We start from the raw sequence: 15,157 nt of genomic DNA, 5'->3' as shown, positions 1-15,157 counted from the left end.
GGATGTTGAAACAAAATGAGATTTCTACATAACACCTTTAAATTTGGAACTTAGCCAAGCTCAGCAAGGCTGAGGAGATAGACTATACGAAGGGAAACTAACCTAAATACTAATGTGGGAAAAGCTAACATCAGGGGCAAATTTCAGGTGAGACAGAAAAAAAAATCCACTTTGGATTGAGAGAAAGCTGATGATAGAATGAGGACACACTATTCAGTTATATGTGTCATGTTTGTAGGAAACAGGGATCTAGAGCCATGGCCAGGAGGCTGAGGTGACAGGCTTAATAGAGTGACTGACTATAGCTTATAGTCAAAACATCCAGACAAGAGCCAGATAAAGTAGACAGGGTGTGAAGGAACAAAGTACCTTATTTTGCCCCTTGACTCCATTCTGAAGGGATAAAACCTAATGTCATGGATGCAGGGATAAAAAGCACATGGAGTAGGGAATGGCCATAGCTTAGATAACTATGTTGAAGGTCACTAGTAGAATATTAGAACATTTAAGCTCAATTCCATTTGCTTTTCTGTCTTTTGTTCAGCCAATATTTATTTATATTTATCCACATATTTAGCTTTTCTGTTCAATTCCTCCTGCAATTCTATGTTTCTACCTGGCTCATTTTCCTTCAGCCTAAAGGACTACTTTTAGTTTTGCTTTTAGTGCAGGCCTAATATTGACACATTCCATCAGTTTTTGTTAGTAACACTTGTTCTTTCATCTTCATTGTTGAAGAATATTTTCATTAGTACTAGAATTTTAGAGGGGTAATTCTTTTACCCATTTTAAGATATAACTTGTTTCTGACTAATCCTGGTGGTTCTGATATTAGAATACCTGGCTATGGGATCTTTGTAATATTGGACTTATAATGGAAGCCAAGCCATTCTTTCCTCATTGGGGATGGGTAAGATCTACAGGCTGGTGACATTCCTCATGTAAGTCATCAGAAGGATAAGAAGACCTCTGTTTGGAAATAGCTTCTTTCAAGTTATACACTGTGTTTTTAGTATTTTCAGTTTTTAAGCTTTCCACCTGTACCAACTATGCTCAGAAGAAACGAGAGGTTTTAACAAAATAGAAACTAAAGGTAGAATATCATTTCCGTGTGTGTGTGTGTGTGTGTGTGTGTGTGTGTGTGTGTGTGTGTGTTTTGGTGTCAGAGGGAATTATAAAAGCAGAGATGTGAACCAAGCATAAGACCCTGGGTTCGTGCTACAGTCTCCCCTCTTTGAAACTTCCATCCGTCCATACCCCACCTGACATAGGCTCAGATTCTTTCAAAGCTAAATAATATGTCTAGATATATATGTAGACCCAGAGACAGAAATTAAGGCAGAATAAGATAGAGATATATAATTTCTAAAGAGTAGTCTGAGGAAACAAGGGACTCACAAGATAAAAATAGAAGAATGCATTTGTGGAAGATGGTGTATGAGGGCCTATATGATCACACACAAATTCTAGTTGTCAGGATTAACATTAAGGAAATTTTCTAGCATGTAAGTTTGCATTGGATAGAAGAAAAGAAAGAGAATACAGGTCAATATCCCCATCTCCTGTCTATTTTGCCTACCTATGTCTTTCATGATACTGAGCCTTGTGATGGGCAGGTCAGAGACAACCTATTATGTTTAGCATTTCCTCCTTTGTCTTAGGACATAGACATAAGTGCAGCACCCCCACCTTAATATGTATTCCCAGCACAGATTTAGGACTCAATAATGTTTTGTGACTGGATTATTGAATGAATAAAGAATTCACATTCTTGGTGAAAACATAAGCTAGATCTGTGTGCAAAGAGTTGCATGATGTGTAAAGAAATGGCAGGGGACATGTTTTACTCAGAGATTGGTCATGAGAATATAGAGGTCAAAATAGGTCAAAGAATACATAGGCTGACTCAACTGAAGAAATAAATTTTAACAAGCAAAATTGTCTGACTTGGAACCTATAGCCCAGGAAGATTGAGTTCCCCAAAACTGGTAATGTTTAGCTAGATACTGGACATCAACTTTCAAACTGTATAAGTACTCTTGTCTCAGATGAAATGTTGGTCTTTCCCAGCTCATGATCCCAGTGGCTCTGAATAGAAACTCAGATTCTCACAGTCTTATTAAATGAACTTGAAAGCATCTTTTTGTCTTTAGATGATGTTACCAAGAGGAGAGTGGGTCAAGCCTTTGTCAAGCCTCCTAATAGAGTGGGCTCTTTGAGAAGGCAGCAAAGTCAGCAGTCAGCCTTTGAATTCAAAGGCAACCAAAGAATACAGCCCCATGAGTCCTGATCAGACTGGTGACTGAGTTTTAGGACATCATTAAGTTTTTTCATTATACCAGGAAAGAACTAAACTGGCATCCCTCCACTTCCTATCATACCCCCACCCCCAGTTCAGCATTCAGTCTGTCCCACTCTTTTTCCACCTGTCCCTAACTCTCCATTTATACATCCTTTCTTGAGAATAGTCCTAAGGCTCGCTTGCGAATCTGCTTGGTGTTGACACCATAGATGATGGGATTAATCATGGGTGGGAAGAGCAGATAGAAATTAGCAAAGAGTATGTGGACATGAGGGGCAGCCTGGCGAGCCACACGGTGCATGACTGAGGAGATGACCACAGGTGTGTAGAAAGCTAAGATAGCACCTATGTGAGACACACATGTCCCAAAGGCCTTGTAACGGGCCTCCTGAGAGGAGAGACGTAGAACTGCTCGAAGGATGAAGATATAAGACAGGATAACAAAGAGCAGGTCCAACACCACTATAAACATGGCCACAGCAATGCCATAGATATTGTTGAAGCGAGTGTCTCCACAGGCAAGCCTTACCACAGCCATGTGCTCACAGTAGCAGTGGGCAATTAGGGGGCCTCGGCAGTAGTGGAAACGTCTGAGCAGAAAGGGGAGTGGAGTCATTAGCGTCACAGCCCGAGTCACAGCAGCCATGCCAATCCTAGTGATAAGGGACCCAGTCAGGACTGTGGTGTAGTGCAGTGGCTTGCAGATAGCCACATAGCAGTCAAAGGCCATGGCCAGAAGCACTGCTGACTCCATGATAGAGAAGGAGTGGAGAAAGAACATCTGGACCAGACAGGCATAGAAGTTGATCTCCCGATCTCTGAACCAAAAAATAGCTAGCATTTTGGGAAGTGTTGTAGAAGAGAGAACCAGATCAATGACTGCCAGCATGGCCAGAAAGAGGTACATGGGCTCGTGGAGGGCTGCATCAGTCTGGATGATGAAGAGGAGGGTGCAGTTGCCTAGCAAGGCTAAAGTATAAGCTGAGCAGAAGGGAATGGAGATCCAATTATGTAGGTGCTGCAGGCCTGGAATCCCCATCAACACAAAGACTGACGGATGGGTTGAGGTGATGTTGGAGGCTGATGTGACCATTGGAAATCCTCTTCTGTTCCTATTGTCTACTTCCACAGGACCTGTCCAGAGAGTATCCTGTGTCAGCAGAGTTCTAGCACTGAAGTTTAAGCTCTGATCATTCACATGGAAGGATTAGCCCTTGATATCATTCTAGACCTTAAATTAGAAAATAATCCTAATCTACAAATACCATTTAACTAGTATCACAAGGCAACCCTCATTGAGGAGTTGAGTGGAAGAACTTTGTTATCTTTGTGTGACTAAGGACCACTTTGTAAAGGTCTAGCTTGTCTGTATGAAAAATAATTAAACCTAGCCCCTTCTAATAATTTACTTTCCTCCAAGTTCTATAAATTTTTCTCTAATAGGGGCTCAATAGGCCTTTGACACTCAGAAATTTCACCAACTGAAGCCCTACTTCTAGCCAATTTGAGAACATGAGAAGATCTATTATTGTTTTCCTTCACCTAACTTTAACTTCCATTCTACATGCTTCTACCTTCACCCACTTTGCTTTCTAGCATCCATGACATTCAAAGGAAGAGATCCTCCACCCCCATCTTTTTGCAAGATTGACCTCTAAACTTCATACCATTCTTTTTCATTCTGGTGTCCTTTATCTTTCTATCTCATTTTTGTCCCTTTTATCGTTGTCTTTGAAAAAGCGTAAAGATTTGTGTCCCACAATTTTATCTGTGCTTCCCTCTTTATCAGTTTATATCTTAAAAGTTTCTCCTTAGAATTGAGATATTGTAAAACTATTAGCACAATGAATGAATGGATAAAGAAAAGTGATACACATAAGAATATTAGCCATAAAAAAGAATGAAATCTTGCTATTTGCAACAACATGGATCTATCTAGAGAGTATAACATTAAGTGAAATAAGCCAGTCAAAAGAAAGACAAACAGCATATGATTTCATTATGTGTAATTTAAGAAGAAAAAAACAAATTAACAAAGGGAGGTGGGGGGAAGAGACAAACCAAAGAAATGCTCTTAACTATGGAGAACATTGGGTTAGTGGAGGGTGGAGGTAGGTGGGGGATGGGTAAAATAGGTGAAGGGGATTGGGAGTATTTTGATGAGCACTGAGTAATATATGGTCTCTGCTCTCAAGGTGCTTTAAAATAAATATGGAATTGTTGAATCACTATATTGTGCACCTGAAATTACTATAACTGTGTTAACTACATTGGAATTAAATTTCTTAAAATGAAACAAAACAGACTTGTAGCTGCTAGGGATGGGAGAAATAGGTGAAAGTAGTCAAAAGGTACAAACTTCCAATTATAAGTTCTGGGGATGTTATGTATAGCATAATGACTACAGTTAACAACACTATATCATACATTTGAAAGTGGCAAAGAAGTAGATCTTAAAAGTTCTCATCACCAAAAAATTGTCATAACTATGTGAAGTGATGGATGCTAACTAGACTTTGGTAACATTTTGCAATATAAACATATATCAAATCATTATGTCGAACACCTCAGACTAATACAATTCTATGTCAGTTATGTCTCAAAACTAAAAATAATTTTAATTTAAAAATAAAAATAAAAACCATTAGCCTAAATCTAGAATTTAAAGATGTGCTCAGTAAATATGGGCATTCTTTTTAATTGAGAAAGTTAAGGTTAAGTTACTTGACAATCATATGTTTGAAAAATGTCAAATATTAAACTTTGAGAACTCGCTTCCTGCCTTCAAATCCAATGACTCAAATCACTATATTCTGCCTCTACCTGGTTATTCCACAGACAGTTGAAATCTGGAGTGTTCAAGTTAAAGAAATAAAACTCTAACTCATCACCATGGTACAGGGAAAAGTTTTAGAATCTAAAGACTTAGTCTCAAGTAATGATTGTGCCATCAGTCTACCCACTAGCAGAAACTAACATTAATCTGATATTTTTTTAAGTTTTAGCTTCTTGACCTGTAACTGGAGACAATAACCATACCTCCCATGATCATCTCACCATGTTATTGTGAGGAAAGATGAAATCATATAAGAATAAACCTTGTAAACTGTGAAGCATTTTGCACATGCTATTTGTCATTGCTATCCTACACACAAATCTGCCCTCCTTTCTACAGTGTTGATCTTGATTAACATCAACACCATCCTGTATTCTTCAGCTTTGTCTCTTCCATCTAACAACCCCTTAACTCGATTCCCCTTCACAGCACAACTTGAATAAAAACTTGACTGTATTTGATCTCTACACCATTTACAACCTCATTTAATTTCCAATCCTTTCCAAGCTAACTTCCATCTCCACTCCTTCCCTTATACTGACCTAGCTATTGCTTCTTTCCCCTCACTCTTTCCTTTTCTCTCTGTTTTTATTTTCCCTTTTATTGTCCTGCTACCTTTCTAGGTCCTCCCTTTTTCCTCTCATTTTTTTCTTTTGGTTTTTGTCTTTTGTGAGTTTTGTTGTTGTTGTTGTTGTTGTTGTTGCTATCTATGTTCGGGGAATTGCCAATTGTATAGCTTCTCTCTGAGTTTCAGATGAGTATATTCTACTGCCTATTGGACCTCTCCAATTTAGATGTTCCATGACAATCTTAAACTATACAGCCAAAATTAAAATCTTATCTCCCTACAAACAATTTCCTTCCCATGACTTGCCATCTTAGCACATATTCTGGCCATCCATCCTGTAGCAAGGTCAGAAATCCAGGGATAATCCTTGATTTAATCCCTTCCCTCTTCCATAGTATCCAGTTCATTAGCAAATCCTATCAATCTGCAAAATGTATTTTACTCCCTACTCTTTTCCTTTTCCCTGACAACATTCTTATTTAATTCACCATCTTTCATCTAGACCACAAAAGGCTCCTAACTGGTCTCTGTGGTCTGAATCTTGGGCCCTCTAGGCTCCACTTTCTATACTGTAGCCAAAGAATCCATTTAAAAATGCAAATTATACTATTCCAGGCCTTGCCTCAAGACCTTCATGGAATTACCATTGCACTGAGAATGAAATCCACATGCTTAACTCTGGCTTACCAGTCCCTGCATAGCCTGGTCTCTACTCACTATTCAGCTTTATCCCCTTCCACCTTCATTATGCTCAAGTCATAAAACCTTCTACCAGATGCCAAAGCTTCTGGTGTTCTTTCTCAGTCAATGATACCCCTTGATCCTGCCCCTAAATTGTCTCCCATGCTGCTTTTCTCCTTTCCATACTTCTTGTCTTCCCAAATTCCATCTCTTGCCTGTATCATTACAAAGACCTCCCATTTAAATAAATTGAAGATGACACAGAAAGGAAGATATACCATGCTCATGGATGGAAGAACTAACATTGTTAAAATGTCCATACTATCCAAAGCAATCTACAGATTCAATGAAATCTCTATCAAATACCCACATCATTTTACACAAAACTAGAATAAACAATCCTAAAATGTGTATGGAACCACAAATGACCCCAAGTAGCCAAAGGAATCTTGAAAAAGAACAAGGCTGTGGGGGTATCACTATCCTAGATTTCAAGATACACTACAAACCTGTAGTAATCAAAACATTATGGTACTGGCACAAAAATAGACACATAGATCAATGGAACAGAATAGAGACTCCAAATATAAACCCACAATTTTTGGTCAATTAATTTATGACAAAGGAGGCAAGAATATGCAATGGGGTAAAAGTCTCTTCAACAAACAGTATTGGGAAAACTAGACTACTTGTTTCACCATATATAAAAATAAATTCAAAAAGGATTTAAAACCTAAATATGAGACCTGAAAACATAAAATTCCTAGAAGAAAACACAAGCAATAATTTGTTTGACATCAGCCATAGAAACATCTTGTGACACCTTGTCTCCTCTGGCAAGGAATACAAGAGCAAAATTAAGCTATTGGGACTATACCAAAATAAAAGGCTTTTGTACAATAAAGGAAACTATCAACCAAACAAAAGGGCAGCCTACTGAATGGGAGAATATATTTGCAAGTGACATATCCAATAAGGGATTAATATCTATAAAGAACTTATTCAACACCAAAAAAAAATTGGATTAAAAAATGGACAGAGGACCTGAATAAACATTTTTCCTAAGAGGACATACAGATGGCCAACAGACACATGAAAAAATGCTCAACATCACTTATCACTGGAAAAATGCAAATAAAAACCACAATGAGATCTTACTTTATACCTGTCAGAGTAGCTAAAATAAAAAAAGAACAAGTGTTGGCAAAGATGTGGAGATAAAGAAACCCTGAGATAAAGAAACCCTTGTGCACTATTGCTGGGAATGCAAATTGGTACAGCCACTGTCAAAAACTGTATGGAAGTTCCTCAAAAAATTAGAATTACCATATGACCCAGTAATTCCACTACTGGGTATTCACCCAAAGAAAATGAAGATACTAGTTCAAAAAGATAGACACCCCAGGGCACCTGGGTGGCTCAGTCAGTTAAGTGTCTGACTTCAGCTCAGACCATGATCTCACAGTTCCTGGGCTTGAGCCCCACGTTGGGCTCTGTGCTGACAGGTCAGAGCCTGGAGCCTGCTTTGGATTCTGTGTCTCCTTCTCTCTCTGCCCCTCCCCTACTCAAGTTCGTTCTCTCTCTCTCTCTCCCTCAAAAATAAACATTAAAAAATATTCACCCCTATCTTATTATAGTATTGTTTATAATAACCACAACATGGACACAAACCAAGTGTCCATCCATAGATGAATGGATAAGATGTGGTATGTATATACACACACAATATGGAATGTTTTTCAACCTTAAAGAATTAGATCTTGCTATTTGCAACGACATGGATGGACCTAGAAAGTATAATGCTAAGTGAAATAAGTCAGAGAAAAACAAATGCCATATGATTTCACTCCTATGTGGAATTTAAGAAATAAAATGAAGAAAAAAAAAAGACTCTTAAATGCAGGGAACAAACTGGTGGTTGCCAGAAGGGAGGTGGGTGGAAGGATGGGAGAAATAGGTGGTGGGGATTAAAGAATACACTTATCACGATGAGCACTGAGTAATACACAGAATTGTTGAAACATTATATTGTAACACCTGAAACTAATATAACACTGTTAATTAGATTTGAATAAAAAACCTCCTCTTTAGTTTTCCACCCCTACTCAATCTACCACTACAACGCAACAGACCACATGTTCTATCCCTACTGAAAACCACTTATGAGACCTCATTGCTACAAAAACAAAAAAACAAACAAAAAAAGACTTACAACCTACTTAATACACTTACATACTTGTTCCTGCCTAAATTATTAGCCTCTCTTCTTACCATTCCCCTAAACATTCATCCGAGATTCAGCTACAGTGGATTATCTGTCACTTCCTGAAAGTTATGCTTGTGGCTCATACAATGTATCTGGAATGTTTCCTCTGCCCATTTTTATACCTGGCCAAGATCCTGCCACCTTCTTGGTGAAGTCTTCTCAGATTCCTCCAGGCAGATTTTCTCAGTGTTTTCAATGAGGGCTCATTAATGCACTGAATTAAATAACACAAGGAGAGCACAATCTGTGTTGCCAGTACACATGCACTATCCACTCACCAGACTGAGTACTTTTAATACAAGAGCTCTGACTTATTTCTATATTCACACTCTACTGAATATTGATGCTCAATAAGTGCTTTGCTTTTAAAAAGTTTGCTTATTTTGAGAGAGAGCACATGCACACACAAGCAGGGGAGGCGGGGAGAGAGGGGGAGAGAGAATCCCAAGCAGACTCTACACTTTCAGTGTGGAGTCTGGTGCAGGTCTAAATCCCCTGAACCATGAGACCATGACATGAGCCAAAACCAAGAGTCAGGTTCTTAATCAACTGAGCCACCCAGATGCCCCTCAATCTGAGCCACCCAGATACCCCTAAATAAGTGCTTTTTAAAAAACTTTTTTAACGTTTATTTATTTTTGAGACAGAGAGAGACAGAGCATGAACGGGGGAGGGTCAGAGAGGGAGACACAGAATCTGAAACAGGCTCCAGGCTCTGAGCAGTCAGCACAGAGCCCGACGCGGGGCTCGAACTCACATACCGCGAGATCGTGACCTGAGCCGAAGTCGGATGCTTTACCTACTGAGCCACCCAGGCGCCCCAATAAGTGCTTTTTAAATAAGTATATGAATGACTCCCTAAAGAAACTTCCTCCACTCCTTTGGTGGATAATATACTACCATGTAATCCAAATTGAAGCTTACTAAGTAGCCCCTGATTTTAAGCACGTCTACAGATGGAAATTCTATGAAATCTTCCATCAATTTTGGTTAACTAGATCGTCAAAAAGTCCTCTTATTAGAAACTTCTCCAAATCTAATGTGTATCTGCATTTTCTCTAAGATAGCATTGGAATGGGCAGTGTGGAAGCCCCATGACAAAACAGGGCTGTGCTTTTTTAGATTTACTGCCACTGTCTTTATGGAACCTATAGAGGGACTTGCTAAATATTTCTTGAATAGTTGAAAGAATATCCTCCTATGCATGTTGTCACCTGTGCCCTAAGTTAATGTACTTCTCCAATTTCAAATAGGTTTCTCCCTTCCCTGAGCGCCCCTGTCTCTCTTCCTGTGTGTTCTTGCCACCTGTCTCTGGTCTTCCAGTTTATTTTCCCACACACCTCAACCTCACAGATAGCCTATTCTGTTTAAAATGCCTAATAATCAATCCTTCAACCTTCCCTCTTTCCAGGTTTAACTGAAATATACCTCTAATTCTGTTCACAATCCTACTCTGCTTATCCAGTCTCCTCCTGCCCCAGCACCCTTAACCTGCTTGGCATGAGTGTTTGGTCCAGTCTGTACATGTCATTGTCCTATGCTTCCTGTGTTCATAGTCAAGACATCAGCAAATAACAAAAGCAAGCCTGTTTCACTTATTTCTTTGTCTCCCCCAAAAGTGTGTGTGGCTCCATACCTAGAGTATTCAGTCAGTGCTATAAACTATTTGGTAGACTACACCTTTAACCTGAGAGGACTTTCAAGTGATAGAATTGAGAATCTGAGTCCCCAGGTGATCACGGAGGAAGTCAATAGCAGAGCTAGGACTAAATTTCATAACTTCTGACTCCTGTGCCAAGATTCCATTTACAGGACCATGCTGCAAAGATATAGCTAGTTGTTGCTAAAACCTTTCTTTTTTTTTTTATGTTTATTCATTTTGAGAAAAAGTGTGCATGAGACGGGAAGAGGGGGAAGAGAATCCCAGGCAGGCTCCACACTGTCAGCACAGAGCCCAATGCAGAGCTCAATCTCACAAACCTCGAGATCATGACCTGAGAAGAAACCAAGAGTCAGATGCCTAACTGATTGAACCACCCAGGCACCCCATTGCTAAAACCTTTAATAAGTATAACTGGCCTGTCCCTTCAATATCCTTATTTCAGATTTTTCCTTTTGTCCCAGGACTATTGCAGCAGCCAGGACTGTGTTGAGGCCAGAATATGAAGTAGGAGGAAAGAAGGTAGCACTAATGAGAGATTAACTAACCTGGTCTGGGTTGGTTAGTTAAGGCTTTCTTGAGGTGGTCAGTAATACACAATACAGGAGCACAGGCCTGGAAGGCAGAAAAAGATTTCTTCTAATGCTGACAAAAGAGGATCTGAAGCTTATAGAAGATAAAGTCTTGATGAGAATAGAAAGCAGGTCCTCTGTTAGATAGACAAACATTGGATGAGAAAGCTAGAAGACAAGAATCAGGAGGTCAGATAATTCCTGAGATAAGGATAAACTGTCTGTTTGAGCATGAGAGGCATTGAGAAATGAGCTCTGCCCTATGAACTCCATGGCTCCCCACCTACACACACACACACACACACACACACACACACACACCCCTAGCCTATTCCCTTCAAGCATTAAACAACTCCTTCTAGAGGTTCTCTACTCAGCCTTTGGGTATTCCCTCTAGTCATTACTATTTTCAGTCTGATTTCTGCTATTATCCTGGTTATTCCAGTTTTCTCTGCTAGCCCAGCTCACATGGCCTCTTTCCTTGACCTATGACCCCCAGGTACCCTGTTCCAGCCCTCTAGTAGCCAGCTGACTCAGCAGAAGCTTGCTTCCCTGGTCTGCTTGCCCCTCATCCCACTTGTGCCACCTCCCTTATATGCTTGGTCTTTCCTACCGCCATGGGCTCTATGTGCTCTCACCCCTCAGCATGAGGCTCAATTCATTTTCTGTAGGCTTCAGGAAAAGCTGATGCCAATTTGACAATAAATTTCATATTTTAAAAAAAAACTGATGCAGTTTTCCTTGTGAGAGAAGGCTGGAAAAGACCGTTGGAAAGGAGAGGTCTGGCTATATTCTCATAATAAGCTACTCTGGTCCCAAAAGAAAAAGAAAGAGCAGGTCTGATCCCTGAGGAACATCCTGAAAACGACCTATGATGGGCCTGGTGTCTTCTCTGGAGGTGACTTTAGAGACCTCTGTCCCAGTTCCCAGTCTTCTGGGATTCCTGCCCCTGGCTTCCTACAGATCCTACTCCCTCACCATTCTCTGGCATTCAGTGCCTCCCTTGAGGCAGAGTGTAGTCTGGTTTTGACAATTATTGTGCCTCTCTCCACCCTCTCTTCCCTGCAGTGCCTTCCTTCCCTGCAGTGCCTGCTGAGAAATAAAGCCTCCTCAGAATATGCAAATAGACGCCTGCTGTGTGCTTTGGATTGTGATTTAGAAAGGTGGGGTTCAGTTATAACTAGGTCAATGTTATCTGTTTATTTGGTTTGGAGTCTTGATGTTTTGTTTCATTTTGTGGACAGAGCTGTGAGTTGAGGTTATGAATGGGAGATTAGGTTTAAATCCCAGTTTGTGACTTTGATGAGGCACTTAACCTCTCTGTTTCTTGGATTGTTTCCTTACTATTCTACGGGGACAATAATCCTAACCCTGCCCATCTCTCACCATTTGGGAAGGATCCAATGAGATCACTGAGCTGTAATGATCCATGTTATTACTCAATAACTATCAACCATTAATAACAATACCAAAAGGGATATTTTCCTCCTATGACTGGTCTCAGCATCTGCTTTTTGCCATAGTCCTGAGAGGGGAAGTTGATTTTCACAGGGACTCCTCTGTCACTTAACCTGAATTCTCCATGAAACATCCCAACAGTTCCTACTGACACTGTATACTTCTGGCTTCCCCTCTCATCCCACAGAAACATCCAGATTTTGTATTAGATGTCCTAAGCCTGATCCTTCAGGAACAAGCACTCACCCCTCCACCTAGAGTCTCCAGAACACATTGGGTTGAGGTGAGCCTTCTACAACAGGGCTTATATTGAAGTCTGAGTTAGGCTGAGGAGATGGACTATGTAGAGTTGGTGAACCTGACTTGAGGTTCACAAGCTGATACTGGGAGAAGTCAGGGAAGGATATACCCAGGTTGAATTAGGGAACGATCATAATTTTATGTTTAACTTTTTGAGAAATTGCCATGCCATTTTCCACACCAGCTGTACCATTTTGCATTCCCAACAAAAAGGTACAAACTTCCTATTTAAACACCTCATTAACACTTAGTATTGTCTGGTTTTTTTTTTATAATAGCCATCCTAATGGATATGAAATGGTAGTTCTTGGTGTTTTTGTTTGCTTTTTCCTAATGATTAGTGATGTTGAGCATCTTTTCTTGAGCTAATTGGCCATTTGTTTTTGTTTTTTTAATGTTTGTTTATTTTTAAGAGACGGAGTGCAAGTGGGGAAGGGGCAGAGAAAGAGAAGGAGATACAGAATCCAAAGCAGGGTCCAGGCTCTAAGCTGTCAGCACAGAGCCTGATGTGGGGCTCAAACCCACCCGCCGTGAGATCGTGACCTGAGCCAAAGTTGGACGCTTCACTGACTGAACTACCCAGGTGCCCTGCTAATTGGCCATTTGTATAAATAGCTAAATGGCTAATTGACCATTTGTATATCTTTTTTGTAGAAGTGTCTATCCAAGTCCTTTGCCCATTTTGAATTGCATTTTTTTTGTTGCATTGTAGGAATTCTTTATATATTCTAGATATTAATCACTTATATATGATTTGCAAATACTTTCTCCCACTCTATAGGCTCTCTTTTCACTCTCTTGGTAGTGTCCTTTGAACAAAAAATTTTAATTTTCATGAAGTTCAATTTATTTTTCTTACCTGTATTTTAGGTGTCCTATTCAAGAAATCATTGCCAAATCCAATGTCATGAAGCTTTTTACCCATGTTTTCTTCTAGAAGTTTATAATTTTACAGCTTCTGTTTAGGTTTTTGATCCACTTGAGTTAATTTTTGAATAAGATATAAGGTGGGAGTTCAACTTTATTCTTTTGCATGTAGGTGTCTAGAATTTCCAGCATCATTTATTGAAAACACCAATAATCAATTTTCCATCTTTACTGAGGTATATTTGACAAAAATTGTATGTTTAGGGTGTCACAACTTGATGTTTTGATATACATCTACACTGTAAAATCCTCACAATCTAGTAACATCGTTATCATTTTTATGTAAAAACACTTAAGATCTACTATCTTAGCAAATTTCAAGTATATGATACAGTATTGTTAACTATCAGTAATCAATTCTTAAACCCTATGTTATTCAACACTCTGGTAGCATTTGGCAGAGATGCGCACTCTCTACTTCCTGATTTCCTAAACACTCTGAAGGTTTTCTTCCTACTTCATTGTGTCACTTTCTGAGTATCTTTTACTGTCTAGTTCCTCTTTTCCCAGCTTCTCATGTTGAGGTCTCTTCTCTCTACTCATTCCTTAAGTGATTTTTATCATTTCTCATGCCTCTAACTGTTCTTTCATGCCTCCCAAATGTACATCTCTAATTCAGATAGTTCCCCTGGACTTCAAATTTGGTAAATATAACTTGATTACCTGACAGCTATTCTTGAAGGTCTAACATATATTTCCAAGCTTACATATTTAAAACAGAATTCTGATTCCTTTCTACCTCTACTCTTTAAACGTACTTTAATCTCAGTGTTTCCCATTGTACTGAAGCCCTTCCATCCATCCATCCATCCAATTGGAAGGCTAGAAGTCTCAAACCTAAAGCCCATCATATCCTCATAACCCTGCATTCAGTGAATCAATCAACAAATTCTATTTGCTGCATCTTCAAAGCTTATCCCAAGTGTAATCACATTTCATTGACTCTGCTGCTTCTACCCTGGTTAAATCACCATCATTTCATTCTTTGGCTATAACAATAATTTTTGAACTAGTTTTCCTCTTTCATCCTTATTTCCCTTATGTAGAATCCAATATAGACCTTTTATTTTTATTTTTTTTATTTTAGAGTGCACGAGTCGGGGAGAGGAGCAGAGGGAGGGAGACAAAGAACCTTAAGCAGGCTCCATGCTCAGCGTGGAGCCCAACACAGGGCTCGATCCCACGACCCTGGGATCATGAACTGAGCCGAAATCAAGAGTCAGATGTTCAACTGACTGAGTCACATAGCCACCCCAGTGTAGACCCCTTAAAACATAAGTCACAGCATAACAGAATCCTGTTCTAAATCTTCAAATAGATTTCTACACACTTTACACAAATTCCAGTTTTCACCATGGCTTACAAGACCTTTTATTACCTGGACCTTGGCTACCTCTCAAATGCATCTTCTTTCTTCTTAGTCACTCCACTCAACCAAGTGGCCTGGTGTTATCCCTCAAATTCACCACATTTCAGACCTCAAAGTGTGTCCATCTGCTGTTCTTCCTGGAGCACTGTCCTTCATACAGCTGCATGCCTTGCTCACTGATGTCCTCAAGATCCCTACTCAAATGTCACTTCAGAAAG

General features: G+C 39.6%; 2 protein-coding genes across 5 annotated transcripts in view; one reads left to right on the top strand and one right to left on the bottom strand.

Annotated features, from left to right (window-relative positions):
- Nucleotides 1–15,157, top strand: part of TRIM21 (tripartite motif containing 21) — a 145,997-nt gene that overhangs the window by 85,701 nt on the left and 45,139 nt on the right. The window lies entirely within an intron of this gene.
- Nucleotides 2,445–3,395, bottom strand: LOC102972773 (olfactory receptor 52K1-like). Its single transcript, XM_007089418.2, has one exon. It carries the CDS (start codon nucleotides 3,393–3,395, stop codon nucleotides 2,445–2,447), a length of 951 nt encoding a protein of 316 aa, XP_007089480.2.

The sequence above is a fragment of the Panthera tigris genome, chromosome D1 (genome assembly GCF_018350195.1).
Source record: "Panthera tigris isolate Pti1 chromosome D1, P.tigris_Pti1_mat1.1, whole genome shotgun sequence".
Classification (NCBI taxonomy): domain Eukaryota; kingdom Metazoa; phylum Chordata; class Mammalia; order Carnivora; family Felidae; genus Panthera; species Panthera tigris.
This window is presented reverse-complemented; position numbering and strand designations above follow the sequence as displayed.

Excerpts from the sequence above, each read along its gene's own strand:
- LOC102972773 (XM_007089418.2), bottom strand. The coding sequence starts at position 3,395 with ATGGTCACATCAGCCTCCAACATCACCTCAACCCATCCGTCAGTCTTT.